Source organism: Desmodus rotundus, chromosome 10 (assembly GCF_022682495.2).
Source record: "Desmodus rotundus isolate HL8 chromosome 10, HLdesRot8A.1, whole genome shotgun sequence".
Classification (NCBI taxonomy): Eukaryota; Metazoa; Chordata; class Mammalia; order Chiroptera; family Phyllostomidae; genus Desmodus; species Desmodus rotundus.
Window position 1 is genome coordinate 47,357,774 of NC_071396.1, and position 14,482 is coordinate 47,372,255.

Here is a 14,482-nt window from a genome sequence, read left to right on the forward strand (position 1 = left end):
CTGAAAAGAAAAGCATGAGGTGGGAAATAACAGGACAGCCGGGAAGTCACAGAGAAGTGAGCCTTGGGACACAGATGAAGGGCAGCGAACACTTCAGGTGCACTGGGCACAAAGGGGAATTGGCTAAAACGAATCTAAAGAAGGACTCAAATGCCACTCCGATGCTGAAAGGACTTGAGCGGGCCTGAGGGTCCGGAGCCCATTGGGTGATGCTTAGGCGAAAGAGCAGCATAAGCCACACCGGACTGGTGGATCCATATCCCTAAAAGGACTTGTGATTTGGGGGCTACAGGGAGGCAGCTGCCAGGCCCTAGATCAGGGCACTCGCTAGTGGGTGGGGCACTGGGTGTGACCACCCTGTCCTCTGAGCTCTGGAATGTGCAGAAGTCGCAGCTGGTTTGGGCAAACCCCAGTAGCTCTGCCTTCTCCTCCAAGTGGCCACGGGTCTTTAAGGCTGCCCCCCATCACCATGACTACTGGCTGGCTGGCCCCCTGCCCTGCTCAGGGGTGGCAAGGAGGAGAATGGTCTGGTGCTCAGTAATTTGATGCGTCCTTTAGTCCCGTGATGCTGACAGCGCTGACGGCCTGGTGGAACCCAGGAAGGAAACAGTAGGTCTCTAGCGAGTCACTGTCTTTTGAATGGTTTTTACCTTGTTGGTGAGTTACTCTGAGGCCCAATGAGTCAAGCACTTTCCCTGAATGAGTCTTATGAGTATCCGATCAAGTGGCTCTTTTTAAACAGTCACTAAATGCCCCCTCCCCAGTGTTATTCTGTTGCCATAGCAACCCTCAGTAAGTGAGGAATCTCAAGTTCTAGACTCAGCTGTGAGAGGGACAATGAGAATTGAAATTAGCTGGCTCAGGACTCCTACCCTGTACGTACTCTCCCCCTTCCTGTTCTTGGGTACAAGCGCCTGCAGCAAAGGTAGCTCGCTCTCTCCCTTTCTCAAGATGCTCACTGTTCAGTGACATGAATTGCTAACAGCTGCAGCAAAGAGCAATGCCTGTGAACCCTGAGCAGCTGGTGCCCCGGACGGACTGAGACCCAGGCTGGGTAAGCTGACTGCAGCCCACTGGGCCCGGCAGGGCAGGAGCCTTTGTCCGGGCCCTCACCCCAAGGGCACTTGGCAGGGACCCTCTTGGCAACGGAGCTCCAAGTCACTGAATTTCTGGGGCCAAACATTTTGTTGAAAACAAAACCAAATACTCTATAAGCCTCAGAAATATAAATCCACATTTCTGATTCCCAGAAGCAGACAGTGGATTCTAAAAAGAGGGACCAGCTTAGAGTAAAAGTCATCATCTTTTGTGAGAAAGCAGTTGTGGAAGGAAATTTGGTCACATGGCTGGGGAAGGACTCTGGGAGGCCCTGGCACACGGCACTGGTCTGAATTTTTAGTTTGGACTGGAAGAGAAAGAACAAGTTTTCTCCACTTGGACTTTGCATACTATGGTACCCAGCCCCAAGGGATGATTTTGGGGGCGCCCACATCCCTGGAGCTAAGCTCCGAAGCACAGGGCCCTGACGCCAGGGCAGAGGCACAGGAGAGACCAGCATCAGGCCAGGTGCTGACGGCCACACTCGGGGTAAGGTGGGCGGTGAACATTCAGGGTTCAGGACAAGGTAAGAGGTTGGATGATGACATCATGTCAGTATTCCATTTGACTTTAAGCAAATGCTATTTATCAAAACTCAAATTAGGCCAACACTCTGTCCCCGCCATTGAAAAAAAAACCAAACCCAGCGTGGTGTGCAAGTGGCAGGAAGCTGGTGGGGAAGGAGGAGGAGAAAAAAACCAACACTTCACTTGGGGCGCTGTGGGTGAGATGAGCGCACATCTATGAGATTCCTTTTCTGTTTGCTGCAAAACTGTACAAGTGCAAATCCTTCAAATTCACACTATTTTTTTCTAAGTGCACAGATGCTTCTGGATTTGCAGTCAGAAATGCCTCACTGGAAAATCAGCCCTTTCCACGGGCTCTGATTCAACTTGCTGGGAAGACCCCGCAGCCGCTCAGACTCTGCCCAGGGAGAGACGGGCCCCCAGGGGGAACCGGAGGGCTGTGTGGCTTTGTTGAAGGGAGGCAGTGGCTACAAACAGGACTCCTGATCCTCGGAGGGTTCCCTCCTGACCCGAGCAGCCCGGCTCTCGGGGGCACAGAGCACTGCACCTTCTGAGGCCACTGCCCCCAGCATCGAGAACTCCCAGCTAATCAAGGGCTGGTTCTCTCACCTACGCTTTGATTTTCCAACTATGCTCTGCTGTGCGCAAGGCTCAGCGAAGTCCTCAGTGGGAGGGGCTAAGCCACAAAACAATTTTGCTGCTATTAAATATGTACAAATGTGTATTTTTTTAAAAAAACCCTCTTAACTGTGAAGCATGTGCTTGGGGAGGGGGTCCATGTGTGGGAGTTTGCTTGGAAGAGGCATGGGGACGGGACAAACTGCTTCGGGCACTTTGGAAAGACTAAGGGGTGGCCAGCCCGGCTTGGGCAGGCTGCACCAGTGGGCAGCGGTAGTGAGATGAGTGTGAGCAAATGCAGTAGCTGCCCTGAACAGGAGACGAAGGACCATGAGCAGGGACTACAGATGGGCCACGTGTGCAAGTCTGAAAAGTATGCGCCGTCCCGCGGACACGCAGGCCTGGCAGGGGCACGAGAGGTACCCAGCCCTGGGAAGGCCCAGGGCCTCCACCACCACCACCCGGGGCAAATCTGACCGGGCCTCTCGGCCAAAGCGGCTGGTGGCTGGCTGAGGCACATGACAGAGCGAGGGTGCTCACTGAGGGTGGGAGATGAGGTTTCTGGAGAACTGTGGGAATCCCCAAGTTTAGTGCAGCTTCCGGGAGGGAAGAGGGTCATTAAGATTTTAGAATTTTTAGAATAAAGAGACTCCTTCTTTGTCTCAGCATAGGAAACTGTTTAAAACCATAGCTCGGGGGCTTAAAATACCTGTGAAGACTGCTGGCCACTGGAGAGAGTGGCCAAAGGGTATGGGCGCTTACAGAGCGGAAGGAGGTTCCACCAGGCTGCAGAGTTGGGAGGAGGGGACGGAGGCGAGTGTCCTTCAGGATCCCGTCCACTCCTGGGACCTGACTATCCTAACCTCCGCTGGCTCTGCTGCAGCCACCTCTGATGTCCACAGCTCCCAGTTGTCCTTCTAAGTCGTTATGCCCACATTAGCCCCTGTGCTTGCTCGTGATGTGAACTTGTCAGAGTATGAGCTCCTTGGAGGCAGAGGGGTGCTGCCTCCTGACCCGACTGCCACACGAGGCCTAAGACAGCACTTGGGGGTCTGTGGGCGCACAGACGGAGCTGCAGTTGACACCCGACACCAGGACGTCACTCTGAGATGACGTCCCTCCTTCCCTTCAAGCAGGGCTAAGGGGAGTAGCAGGTCAGGAACCAGGCCCTTGGCCTGCCGTGGACCTGAGGTGGCCAGAGCCAAGCTGGCCACTCTGGAAGGGAGGGTGGCACCCACTATTTAGGCATGACCAGGAGGTGGCCTCCTATGATAGGGAAGGAGCTGGTGGCTTGGAGATACTGGATAGACATCCAGCATACCTTGATATGGCCTACTTGGCTACGGGAAATAGTACAATCCTACTTTCTTACATAATCTGATCAGAAATTCAACTTTAGAAAATAAAAATGATTGTTAAAGATTGGATGAGTAGCATGTTTAGCCTGTAATTGTCGATTTTTGGTGTCTCTCATTCCCTCATGATGGACAAGGAAGGAGAAGCCTGGCGGGTCATATTTCCCTGTGCAGTCACATGAAATGCAACTCTTCTTCTGTCCCCAAAGTCTGCTTAAACTAAGGAGGATGGAAAGGGCAATGTCTCCCATTGAACTGATTCTACTTCCTCACAGAGAACCATGTTCTCTGTGGCCCACTCGAGGGCCCACACTCCTGCCCTTGCCCCGGGGTGAAAGGACTCCTTCATCAGTACTATGCTGCCTACCTTGCATGCAGCCCGGCCTGAATTTCCCTGGAGGCTTCAGGTCTAGCGGTGGCGTCGGCTGTGTTTCAGGCTAGAATGTGTCACATGAATATAAGGATACATGTGTGCACTGCTGGAGGCCCAGGAGCCGAGTCACCACTCTTAGGAGCCGACCGATCGTCAGACACAGGTGGAACGGGGTGACAGCCCTCCCTCCTCATTGCTGCTGCGAGAGCTCCTTGTCTCCTCACAGTTCCCAGCCCTAGGAGCAGGGCACCTGGGCCAGAGGGAGAAACCCCACGGAGCCCTCACTGCCTGCAGTGGCCGACGTGCTGTGGCTGCCGTCCTGACAGCCAGGGAGGCAGGAAGACTTGCTCATCCCTCCTGACACTGCCTTCCCGGCTGCTTCTAATAACACTGACCCTACCAGGAAGCCTAAGTCATTCACCACCACTGACACAGGTGTATGGAAACACGCACTGGAAGTATTTTGGGGAAATGAAGTCATCAGGTTTTTAAATTTCTAACAAGGGGCTGCAAATCTCCACTGAACTGCAAAAGAAAAACGCTCGGCTGACTCCGATTCTGAACGCGGTTCCACAGTGTGTGCGAACACTGGGTGAAATCGTAGGCGGTGAGGGTGATGACTTCTGAGACTTCAGCATGTGCAATTCCTCATCAACAACAACAGATCCCAGCCTCCTGGGCGCAGCCGGCTGCTCCTGCGGGTAGCTTAGCAACCGTGCCTTACGCAGCTGCAGGGAGCAGCGTCACCTCTCTCCGCCTGGGCCTGCCTGCAATATTCAAGCCTTGGTCTCATCATCACAGGTGGGAAAACAAGACTCGTAGGACTGTGTGGTCTTACCGCCCAGTCATGGTTCTCAAGGACCCTTTCTGAAACACTTCCTAAAATCCAAGTCCAAATTAATGTGCATAATAACACTTTAAAAGGCCGTGGCGCTTGGTGTAGGACCCCACCAGCTTTGTCACTTGCCCCTTTTGCGCTCTGTGCCGTGATGCCCACTTGAGGGTAACAGCCAACAAAGGGTCAGAAGAACTGCTTCAAGAGCGTGCTCTTAACTGCAGACTCTCCGCCTCCTGCCGAAGGGAGAGGCGTGGCTTCCAGGAGGGAATGCTAGCACACCAGTTTCTGACACTGGGGCCCAGGCCGGCTTGAGGTGCTGCTTTATTTGGTGATGCCACATTTGGGGCCGGGGGGTGGGGCAGTTTACTCTGCTAAGGGCATCTGCGGTGCTGGAGGTGGGGGTCCTTCCTGGATGTGGGGATCTCGAGTCATTAAACACACTGAACGAAAGGACAGTCTCATGGTAGCTCGGTGGTTTGCTCTCACCACTAACACTCAGCCACATGCTACGAGAAAGGAGGAGGGCGGTCCATCAGTTCTGCATTCAGCTCCTCCTCTCACAGTTGACTATTCTGCACTGGTTCTAGCTCAACCGATCCTTTCAGAGTCTCCCTCCAAAAGTCAAGGCATCAAACAGGCACATTAGTTTCACTGGCCTAACCCGCTTCTCCCATTTTCCTCTATGTCTTAAATAACATTAGATAACATGTCTGTAAATGATTAGAGAGTATGGATACTTCTCTACAGCTTTTGGACTCTGCCCTGCCCAGCCCTGAGCGGGCGCAGTCAGTGCTGACTGGATTTGTGCTTTCTGGGACGTCTGTGTCTGTGGCTCCTGGCCCTGAGGCCTGAGGCCAGGTGTGCCCAGATGGAGGAGACAGCGCTGCGTAGTCACAGAAGAGCTGGCCAGGTGTGTACAGCCTTTGCTGCCTCCCTTTCAGGGCTCACGGGCAGCAGCGCCCAGGCAAGACCCCGATCCCAAGATCAAGAAGGGCATGTCCATTTGTAGGGCTGAGTGCTGCAATTTTGGAAATATTTGTGCTCATCCAGCAAAGGGTGTGAGGAGTTCTGATCTGAGGTTGACTTTGGGGTAGCCCACAGGTGGTAGGTAGCAAGAAGAACACTGGGAATGAAGAGGCCAGGGGCAGGGCGCCCAGGGGCAGGTCTGGGGAAAGAGTGATGGAGAAGGTGACTCCAGCGGGCTGAACTGTCCTACCTGCTTAACAGGCTTCCGAGTCCTGGCCAATCATCTGCATTGGGATCTGGAGCACACAGGAGCTGGTCCTAACTAACAGGGGTTTTCACACTGTCTTCAAACCAAAGCAATTTGGATGACAGGGCACACTGACTTCCAATGTATTACCCGAAGGACGTGTTAAAGGGTGTGTGAGGAGACCCAGGCGGTTGCCTTCACTGCCAAGCTGATATTGTTTAAATAAAAAATATTTTAAACAAAAACTTTCAAGGCCCCAGACCTTAAGATGACAACTAGTGCTGCTTATTATTTTCCTTGGAGAAATGCACACAAAATACAGATGATGGTTATAAAATGCAAACTGTAATGGTTATTTGCTGGAACACAGAGGCCACCACTGGAACTGCATCATGAGGCCCGAGTGCCACTAGCGACAGGAGGAGGGGGGACAAGGAGCACTTGCAACGAAGGACGTGCGCAGGAGGACTGTCACTGAGATGCAAAAGAAAATCGACAGTGAGGTTTTAAAAATGATGCAGCTTCAGAACCAAGTTGTTGACCACATTCAAACTGAACACAATTCACACGGAAGGCCAAATTCATGCCTTGAACTTTTTAATGTGTAGGATTAAAAACGTTAAGAAAAGTTTAATTCGCTCTCTCTCCACCCCCATTTTTAGTGTCATGAGAGAAGGATTAATTTGCTCTCATTCTCAGGTCTTAAAAGCCGCTGCATCATTTTTATTTTACAAAACCATGATGTCCTGGCAAAGCTGCATCACTGGGGCAGCTGAAAATACACTGCCCACAGTTAACAAAACCAAATGATTGGCTCGAGGAGTGGTCAGGTGGCTTCGTGCACCCTTTACGTACCTCTAGAAACAATCCCGTCCCCTAGATCAGGGGCTCTACCTTCAGTGCCCAGCAGAATGTGTGGGCTGCCTGCTAGATCTCTCCTTTCCCAGGACCCAGTTTTAACTTCTGGCTGTTTCTCTGGCCAGTGCTATATGGTGACCAGGCAATACCACATAAGCAGCTCCTTCTGAAGGCTGACTGGGGGGTCCCGACCCCCCCACAGGAGCCCTTCCCTCATCTTTACCACCACATCCTCCTCCCGCCTGCCAGCCTCCTCCCGGCATTCCCAGAGGCCACTATGACAGCCCTCCACCCCCATTCTCGCCACCCACCCCTACGAGACCAGAGTGGCCTCTGCAATCCCCAGGCCTGCCTGCCAGTGGAGGTAGCCTGTGCCCCTCCTTCCCAGGGCCCGAGAGCAGGCCGAGGCTGCACGTTTGCTTACCTTCTGGCCGAGGAAGAGGCTCTTGGTGGAGAGGACTGTGAAGCCGTCGGCGGGCGTGCCCTCGGTCGTGCTGTCGGCACTGGCTGCCTTGCTGACTTCTCCCTGCTTCTTCTTGCACAAACGGAAGAGTCAGTATGTGGCCCGCACAGGGAGAGCCCAGCGCATCTGGGCGGGTCTGACCAGGACGCAGCTCACAGGCCTTGCCCGTAGCACTCCAGAGACAGCGAAACTAAATCGCCAGCGCTCCTCGGCTTTTCTCACCAAGGGGGCTGCACACTTACTTTGAAGTACATGAATTCCATGAAAAATGTTAAACTGTATTTTCAGCACTTTATAATCTAAAAAAATCAGCTGTCAAAGGCAAAACTTTACACTGATAATTTAGAACAGACCTATTTTCATAGATTTAGACCAAGTACATGTCTCTTAATTAAGGGTCCTTCCTTTCTAGGTGGCTGTATACTATTGAAGTTTGAAGAGAAAAACAAATTGTTCTAGGTCATTAGTTCTCAAAGAGCCAAAAAGCAGACTGAGGACCATAGCCCTCCAACTCCCCCCAGCCCAGGAGGTAAGACTCCCCGACTCTCCTTCAGTAAAGCCAGCCCTGGAGAAGGATCCATGGGAGTGTCTTGGTGAGCCCACCATCTGCCTGGAGACCCCCAGCACCCACCGTGGGCATGGATCCCAGCATGCTCAGCATCATTCAGTCTGAAGTACGTGTGCCCTGGGGTTCCCAAGAGCCTTCCCAGAGTTATGTTGCAGGGAGAAGTTTCACCAGTGTCCAGATCCTTGGCTTTCTCACGTACTTCTCCTAAAACTGACCTGCCCTAAGAGTGACTTAAGCCCACGGCCAAGGTTTCCTGCTGGGTTGCCTTGCACAGCCACCCTCCTCCCACTTCCCAGACTGCATATTGGCATGGCACACCCGGGAGGGGAATGCAAGTCTTTCCCAGTCTTTGACATATTTTGGCTAAGGATGAGGCTTGTATTAAAAAAAAAATGGATATTTTGAGTCATTTGGGGATTTTTCTGCATCCACATATACTGTAGAGTGATGATAGTGGTAACAGTGGCAATTTTTGTTTAGACACTAAACCTTTTCCTTGCCCCAATTATTGCCGAGAAGTACATCACTCCTGAGGGAGGGTCCAGTGGGAACAAATCAAGGAAGTAGAACTTCTCTGCTGGAGTCACATCAAGTACTCACGGCTGGGCAGCCCGAGGGTCAGTCCCACCCACTGATGTGCCGACAGTGATCAAGGCCCAACTACACCAGGAGGACACACGCTACCCACACAAGGGACACCTGGCTCAGGGGACCAGGGAGACGGTGCCACTGGGCCCCACAAGACAACTACTACCTAAGGCCACTCTGCCCAGACTGGGAGGTTTAGCAGATCTACTTAATAATACACAGAAACACACACAGGGAGACAGCCAATATGAGGAAACAAGCATGTCCCAAGTGAAAAAAATAGAATACTCCAGAAAAAGAACTAAATGAAATGGAGGCAAGTCATCTACCAGACACAGAGTTCAAAACACTGGTTATAAGGCTGTTCAATGAACTTAGGACAAAAACAGATGACCTCAGGGAGAACTTACACAAAGAGCTAGAAACCATGGGAAAGAACAAGTTAAAAGTGAGGAATATAGTGACTGGAATGAATAATTCATTAGGTGGACTCAACAGCACCCTAGATGAAGCAGAGGCGCATATCAGCAATCTGGAAGACAAGGCAGCAGAAAACCACCAATCAGAACAGCAAAAAGAATTAAAAAAAAAAAAAAGGATAGTTTAAGGCAGCAGCCCCCAACCTTTTTGGCACCAGGCACCAGTTCGTGGAAGGCAATTTTCCAGGCACCAGGCTGGGGTGTGGGGGAACAGGAGGCAGAACTCAGGTGGTAATGCGAGTGAAGCTTCGTTAATTCACCCTCCACTCACCTCCTGCTGTGGGGCCTGGTCCCTAACAGGCCATGGACCGGTACAGGTTTATGGCCCAGGGGTTGGGAACCCCTGGTTTAAGGGACCTCTTGGACAACATCAAGCATACCAACATTTGCATCACAGGGGTACAAACAAGAAGAGAGCAAGGAATTGAAATTTTTATGTGAAAGAATAGTGGCTGACAGAAACAGACACACAGGTCCAGGAATCACAGAGTCCCAAATGAGACGAACCCAAAGAGAGGCCCACATCAAGACGCATCATGATTACAATGCCGAAGGTAAAATACAGAGTGTCATAAAAGTAGCAAGAGAAAAGCAGTTAGTGACATACAGGGGAGCTCCCATAGGACTGCTCCTTATTTCTCCACAGAAACATTTCAGGCCAGCAGGGACTGGCATGAAATATTCAAAGTGATGAAAAGCAAGGACCTACAATAAGATCACTCTATCCACTTAGAATCAAAAGAGAGAGTAAAGAGGTTCCCAGATGGTAAAAAAAATAAGACTTCATCACCACTAAATGAGTATTACAAGAAATGTCAAAGGGATTTCTCTAAAAAGGAAAGATAAAAAATATGAATAAGAAAATATAGGAAAGAGAAAAATTCTCACAAGGACAAACACATAATAAAAGAAGAGGATCAACCTCCTCTAAAGCTAGTACGAAGGTTAAACGGCAAAAGTAGGAAGATCGTGTGTAATTACAACAATAAATTGATATACACACAAAGTAAAAAATAATCGCAGAAACATGACCATGGAGGGGTGAGTCAAACTTGCGGGCTTATGTGTGTTTCACCTTAAGCAACCAACAGCGTGAAACACAGTGCTATAAACGTAGCTTTGCATATAGGAAGTACATGGTGACCACAGGCCAAAAATCCACAAGAAATAACTTAAAAAAGCGATAAAGGAATCCACACACAACGCTACAGAAAGTTATCAACATACAACAGAATAGAGCAGGAGAGTAAGAAAGAGAATAAGAATCAGATTAAAGGGAACTACAAAAACAATTAAAAAACAATAAAATGGCAATAACTACTTACCTGTCAACAATTAGTTTAAATGTAAATGGACTCGACACTGTAATCAAAAGACACAGGGTGGCTGAACAAATAAAAAGACAAGACACATCCATACGCTGCCTGCAAGAGAACCACTTCAGACCAACACACACACAAACTGAAAGGTAAGAGATGAAAAAAGGTATTTCACGAGAATGAAAATGAAAACAAGAAAAAGCTGGGGCAGCCATACTATATCAGAGAAAATAGACGTTAAAACAGGGCATTTCATAATGACAAAGGGACCGATCCAAAAAGAGGATGAAACTCATAAACGTCCAATCTAGGGGCACCTACAGAGAGCGGGCAAATATGGCCAACAGTAAGACGGTCACAGTAGGGGACTTTAGCACCCTATTGACATCAATGGATAAATCATCCAGATGGAAATCAACAAGGAAACAGTGGCCTTGAAAGACTCATTAGACCAGAGGGACTTAATTGATAATTCTTTGGGACATGTCACCCAGAAGCAGCAGAACATACATTTTTCTTAACTGTACGTAGAACATTTTCCAGGATAGACCACACGTTAGGCCACAAAAGAAGCCCTGATAAATTTAAGACTGAAATCAGACCAAGCATCTTCTCCAATTACAAGGGTATGAAACTAGAATTCAATCACAAGAAGAAAACAAAAACACACAAACGCATGGAGGTTAAATAACATGCTACTAAACCATGAATATGTCAACAATCAGATCACAGAAGAAATCAAAATATACCTTGAGACAAACGAAAATGAAAACATAATGATCCCCAAATCTACGGGACACTGGGGAAGCAGCTCTACGAGGGACATTCATAGCAATGCAGGCCTACTTCAAGGATGAAGGAAAAAAACTCAAACACACATATTAACCTTTCATGTAAAGGAACTAGAAAAAGAAAAACAAACGAAGCCCAATGTGAGTATAAGGAAGAAAACAATAAAGAAATAAATGAAATAGTCTTAAAAATAATAGAAAAAATCAATGAAACTAAAAGCTGGTCCTTTTTTTATGATTTTATTTATTTATTTTTAGAGAGAGGGGAAAGGAGGAAGAAAGAGAGGGAAACATCAATGTGTGGTTGCTTCTCAAGCGCCCCCTACTGGGGACCTGGCCTGCAACCCAGGCATGTGCCCTGAATGGGAATTGAACCAGTGACCCTTTGGTTCACAGGCTGGCACTCAATCCAATGAGCCACACCAGCCAGGGTTGACACTGTTCTTATAATGTTTTTCTGAATGTCTCCTCAGGCAAGGGAAACAAAGGAAAAAATAAATAAATGGGGCTGCATCAAACTGAAGAGTTTTGCACACTAAAGGAAACCATCAACAAAATGAAAAGATGACCAACCGAATGGAAGGAGATATCTGCCAATGATATAAGGAACTCATATAACTTAACACCAAAAAAACCCCCACAAACAATCCAATTAAAAAATTGACAGAGGACCTGAACAGGCATTTCTCCAAAGAGGACATAGAGACGGCCAACAGACATGAACAGATGCTCAACATCACTCATCATCAGGGAAATGCAAATTAAAATCACAGTGAGATATCACCTCCTACCCGTCAGAATGGCCATCATCAATAAACCCACAAACAACAACTGTTGGCGAGCATGTGGAGAAAAGGGAACCCTTGTACACTGTTAGGTGGATTGTAAATTGGTTTAGCCACTGAGGAAAACGGCATGAGGGTTCTTCAAAAATTTAAAACTAGAACTACCATATGACCCAGCAATTCCACTTCTGGGAAGAAATATGAAACACTAATTTAAAAAGAAATATGCATCCCTATGTTCATTGCAGCATTGTTTATAATAGCCAAAATATGGAAGCAACCCAAGTGCCCATCAACAGAGGGCTGAACAAAGAAGATGTGGTACAGATATATTATGGAATACTACTCAACCACGAAAAGAATGAAATCTTGACACCTGCAACGACACGGGTGAACATAAAGGATGTTTTGCTCAGTGAAATAAGTCAGACACAGAAAGACGGATACCATATGATTTCACTTATATGCGGAATCTAATAAATAAAACCGAAACAAACTCATAGATACAGAGACTAAATTGAGGGTTGCTAGATTGCGGGGGAGGGATGGGTAAAAAAGGTGAAGGGATTAAGAAGTACAAAGTGCCAGTTATAAAAACAGTCATAGGGATGTAAAGTTCAGCATAGGGAATATGGTCGATATATTGCAATTACTGTGATGGGTACCAGACTTATTGAGGTGATCATTTCAGGGGTTATATAAATGTCTAATCACCATGTTGTACACCTGAAACTAATGTAATATTGTACGTCAACTGTAATTGAAAATGTTTTTAAAAAGAAAGCAGGGGGTGGGAAATATTACGGACGGCCATCTGTTCCTGCAGGATGGACCTGGGCAGTAGGCTCGGGGCAAGGCCCGCACCCTGTCCTTTTGCCCATTTAGGATTCAAAGTCATTGACGTATTCACATTTTTACTAACATTGAAAAATAGGTCTAATTTTGCTGAATTCTTTAACAATAAGGACTGCTTCGGCATGTAGGTTATATGGCTAACCTGGAACATTTTCCACAAATTAAATGAGCTAAATCTGAAGCTCCAAAGTTTTAATATAAATGATAAGACAAAAAGCATTTTATCAAGAAATATGATGGCAGACAAGATATATTAAAGTTATTACTATTTGGGTTTCCCTCATAGCTTAAGTGTATCAGATTTGACACATGAAAGAAAAACAGGTACAATCAACAATTACATGGGAAATCTTGGTAAAACTGTTTTGACATACTTCCCAGGAAACTAGAAAGGGAAAGGCTGGATGACAAATCCTTTTGCAGGTCAGATGTTTCTAATTCCCTGCTTTCCACAAAGCTGAAGAAATACCAAATGGAGTGAACAGCTGATGGATCACTGAAGAACAGACTGATGTAGTTAAAAGTGATGTACCAAGAACCTGTGCACCCCAGTGTTCATGGCAGCACAATTTACAATAGCCAAGTACTGGAAGCAACCTAAGTGCCCATCAGCAAATGAGTGGATCCAAAAACTATGGTACATTTACACAATGGAATTCTACACAGCAGAGAGAAAGAAGGAGCTTATACCCTTTGCCACAGCATGGATGGAACTGGAGAGCATTATGCTAAGTGAAATAAGCCAGGCGGTGAGGGACAAATACCATATGATCTCACGTTTAACTGGAATATAATAAATATAAGAAAAAAGGAAACAAAATGTAACCAGAGACACTGAAGTTAAGAACAATCTAACAATGGTCAGGGGGGAGTGGGGAGGGGACAGTGAGGAGAGGGGATTACAGGAACTACTATAAAGGACACATGGACAAAGTCAAGGGGGAGGGTGGAGATGGGGGAGGGAGGGGGATTCAGCTGGGGTGGGGTGGAGGGATGGGGAGAAAAGGCACACACTGTAATTGAATAACAATAAAAAATTAAAATTAAAAAAAAAAGTGATGTACCAATGCTGGTTGCTTAGTTGTGACCAACGTACCAGGTTTCTGTAAGATATTAACAAGGAAATTGGGGGAGGGGCATTCAGAAACTCTCTGCACTGTCTTTGTAACTTTTCTGTAATTTAGAACGATTCTACAATAAGACATTTATTAAAACAAGTTGATGGCAGATTACCATGTGGTTGCTGGCATATAACTCAAAAAGAGTTCAGGGGGTTGGGTAACGCTGCTGTTACAAAATCTTCTCCATTGCTCTTTAATTATCTTCCTGAACAAGACTTTCCAGGGACTTATACCTAGAAATATGCCTAAAATACAGGGCGCTGAGCCCTGTTTCGTTTTAGCAGTAAGTAATGCTCATCTTACAATACTTGAGTTCGTGGAAAAACTGTCTCCATCTATGCCTCAGTGCCAAGAAAATTTTACTTTTTCCTTAAGTTATTAAAATGTGTAATGTATTTGTCAGTTTGATCAACTGTGTACTATTAATAAATGTGATCATTCTTCAAACCTATAAAATCCATAACCTTTAGTGCTTTTATGAAATATTTTTTAAAAAATTTGAATTTATAGACATCATTTTTGTTGTAAAGATCAATAAAATACTAGAAGCATAAAAAATGTGTCACATTAGGATAAAATTTGTGAAGCAAGGAAATAAGGGCCCAAGGAGAAAAGTAATGTCAAATTTCTAAC

General features: G+C 47.2%; 1 protein-coding gene across 10 annotated transcripts in view; it reads right to left on the bottom strand.

Annotated features, from left to right (window-relative positions):
- Positions 1 to 14,482, bottom strand: part of MACROH2A1 (macroH2A.1 histone) — a 74,555-nt gene that overhangs the window by 16,397 nt on the left and 43,676 nt on the right. For 4 of the 10 annotated variants that reach the window (XR_011650465.1, XR_008425444.2, XM_053913446.2 and 1 more), the window contains exon 5: positions 7,305 to 7,415. Coding sequence is in view for 6 of the 10 variants with exons in the window: in XM_053913446.2 (XP_053769421.1) it covers positions 7,305 to 7,415 (111 nt within the window). In the remaining 4 variants the exon portion in view is untranslated. Of the gene's footprint in view, positions 1 to 9; positions 6,497 to 7,304; positions 7,416 to 14,482 lie in introns of those variants that run through there. The other 6 variants (XR_011650464.1, XR_011650466.1, XM_053913447.2 and 3 more) reach the window with 3 other exon arrangements.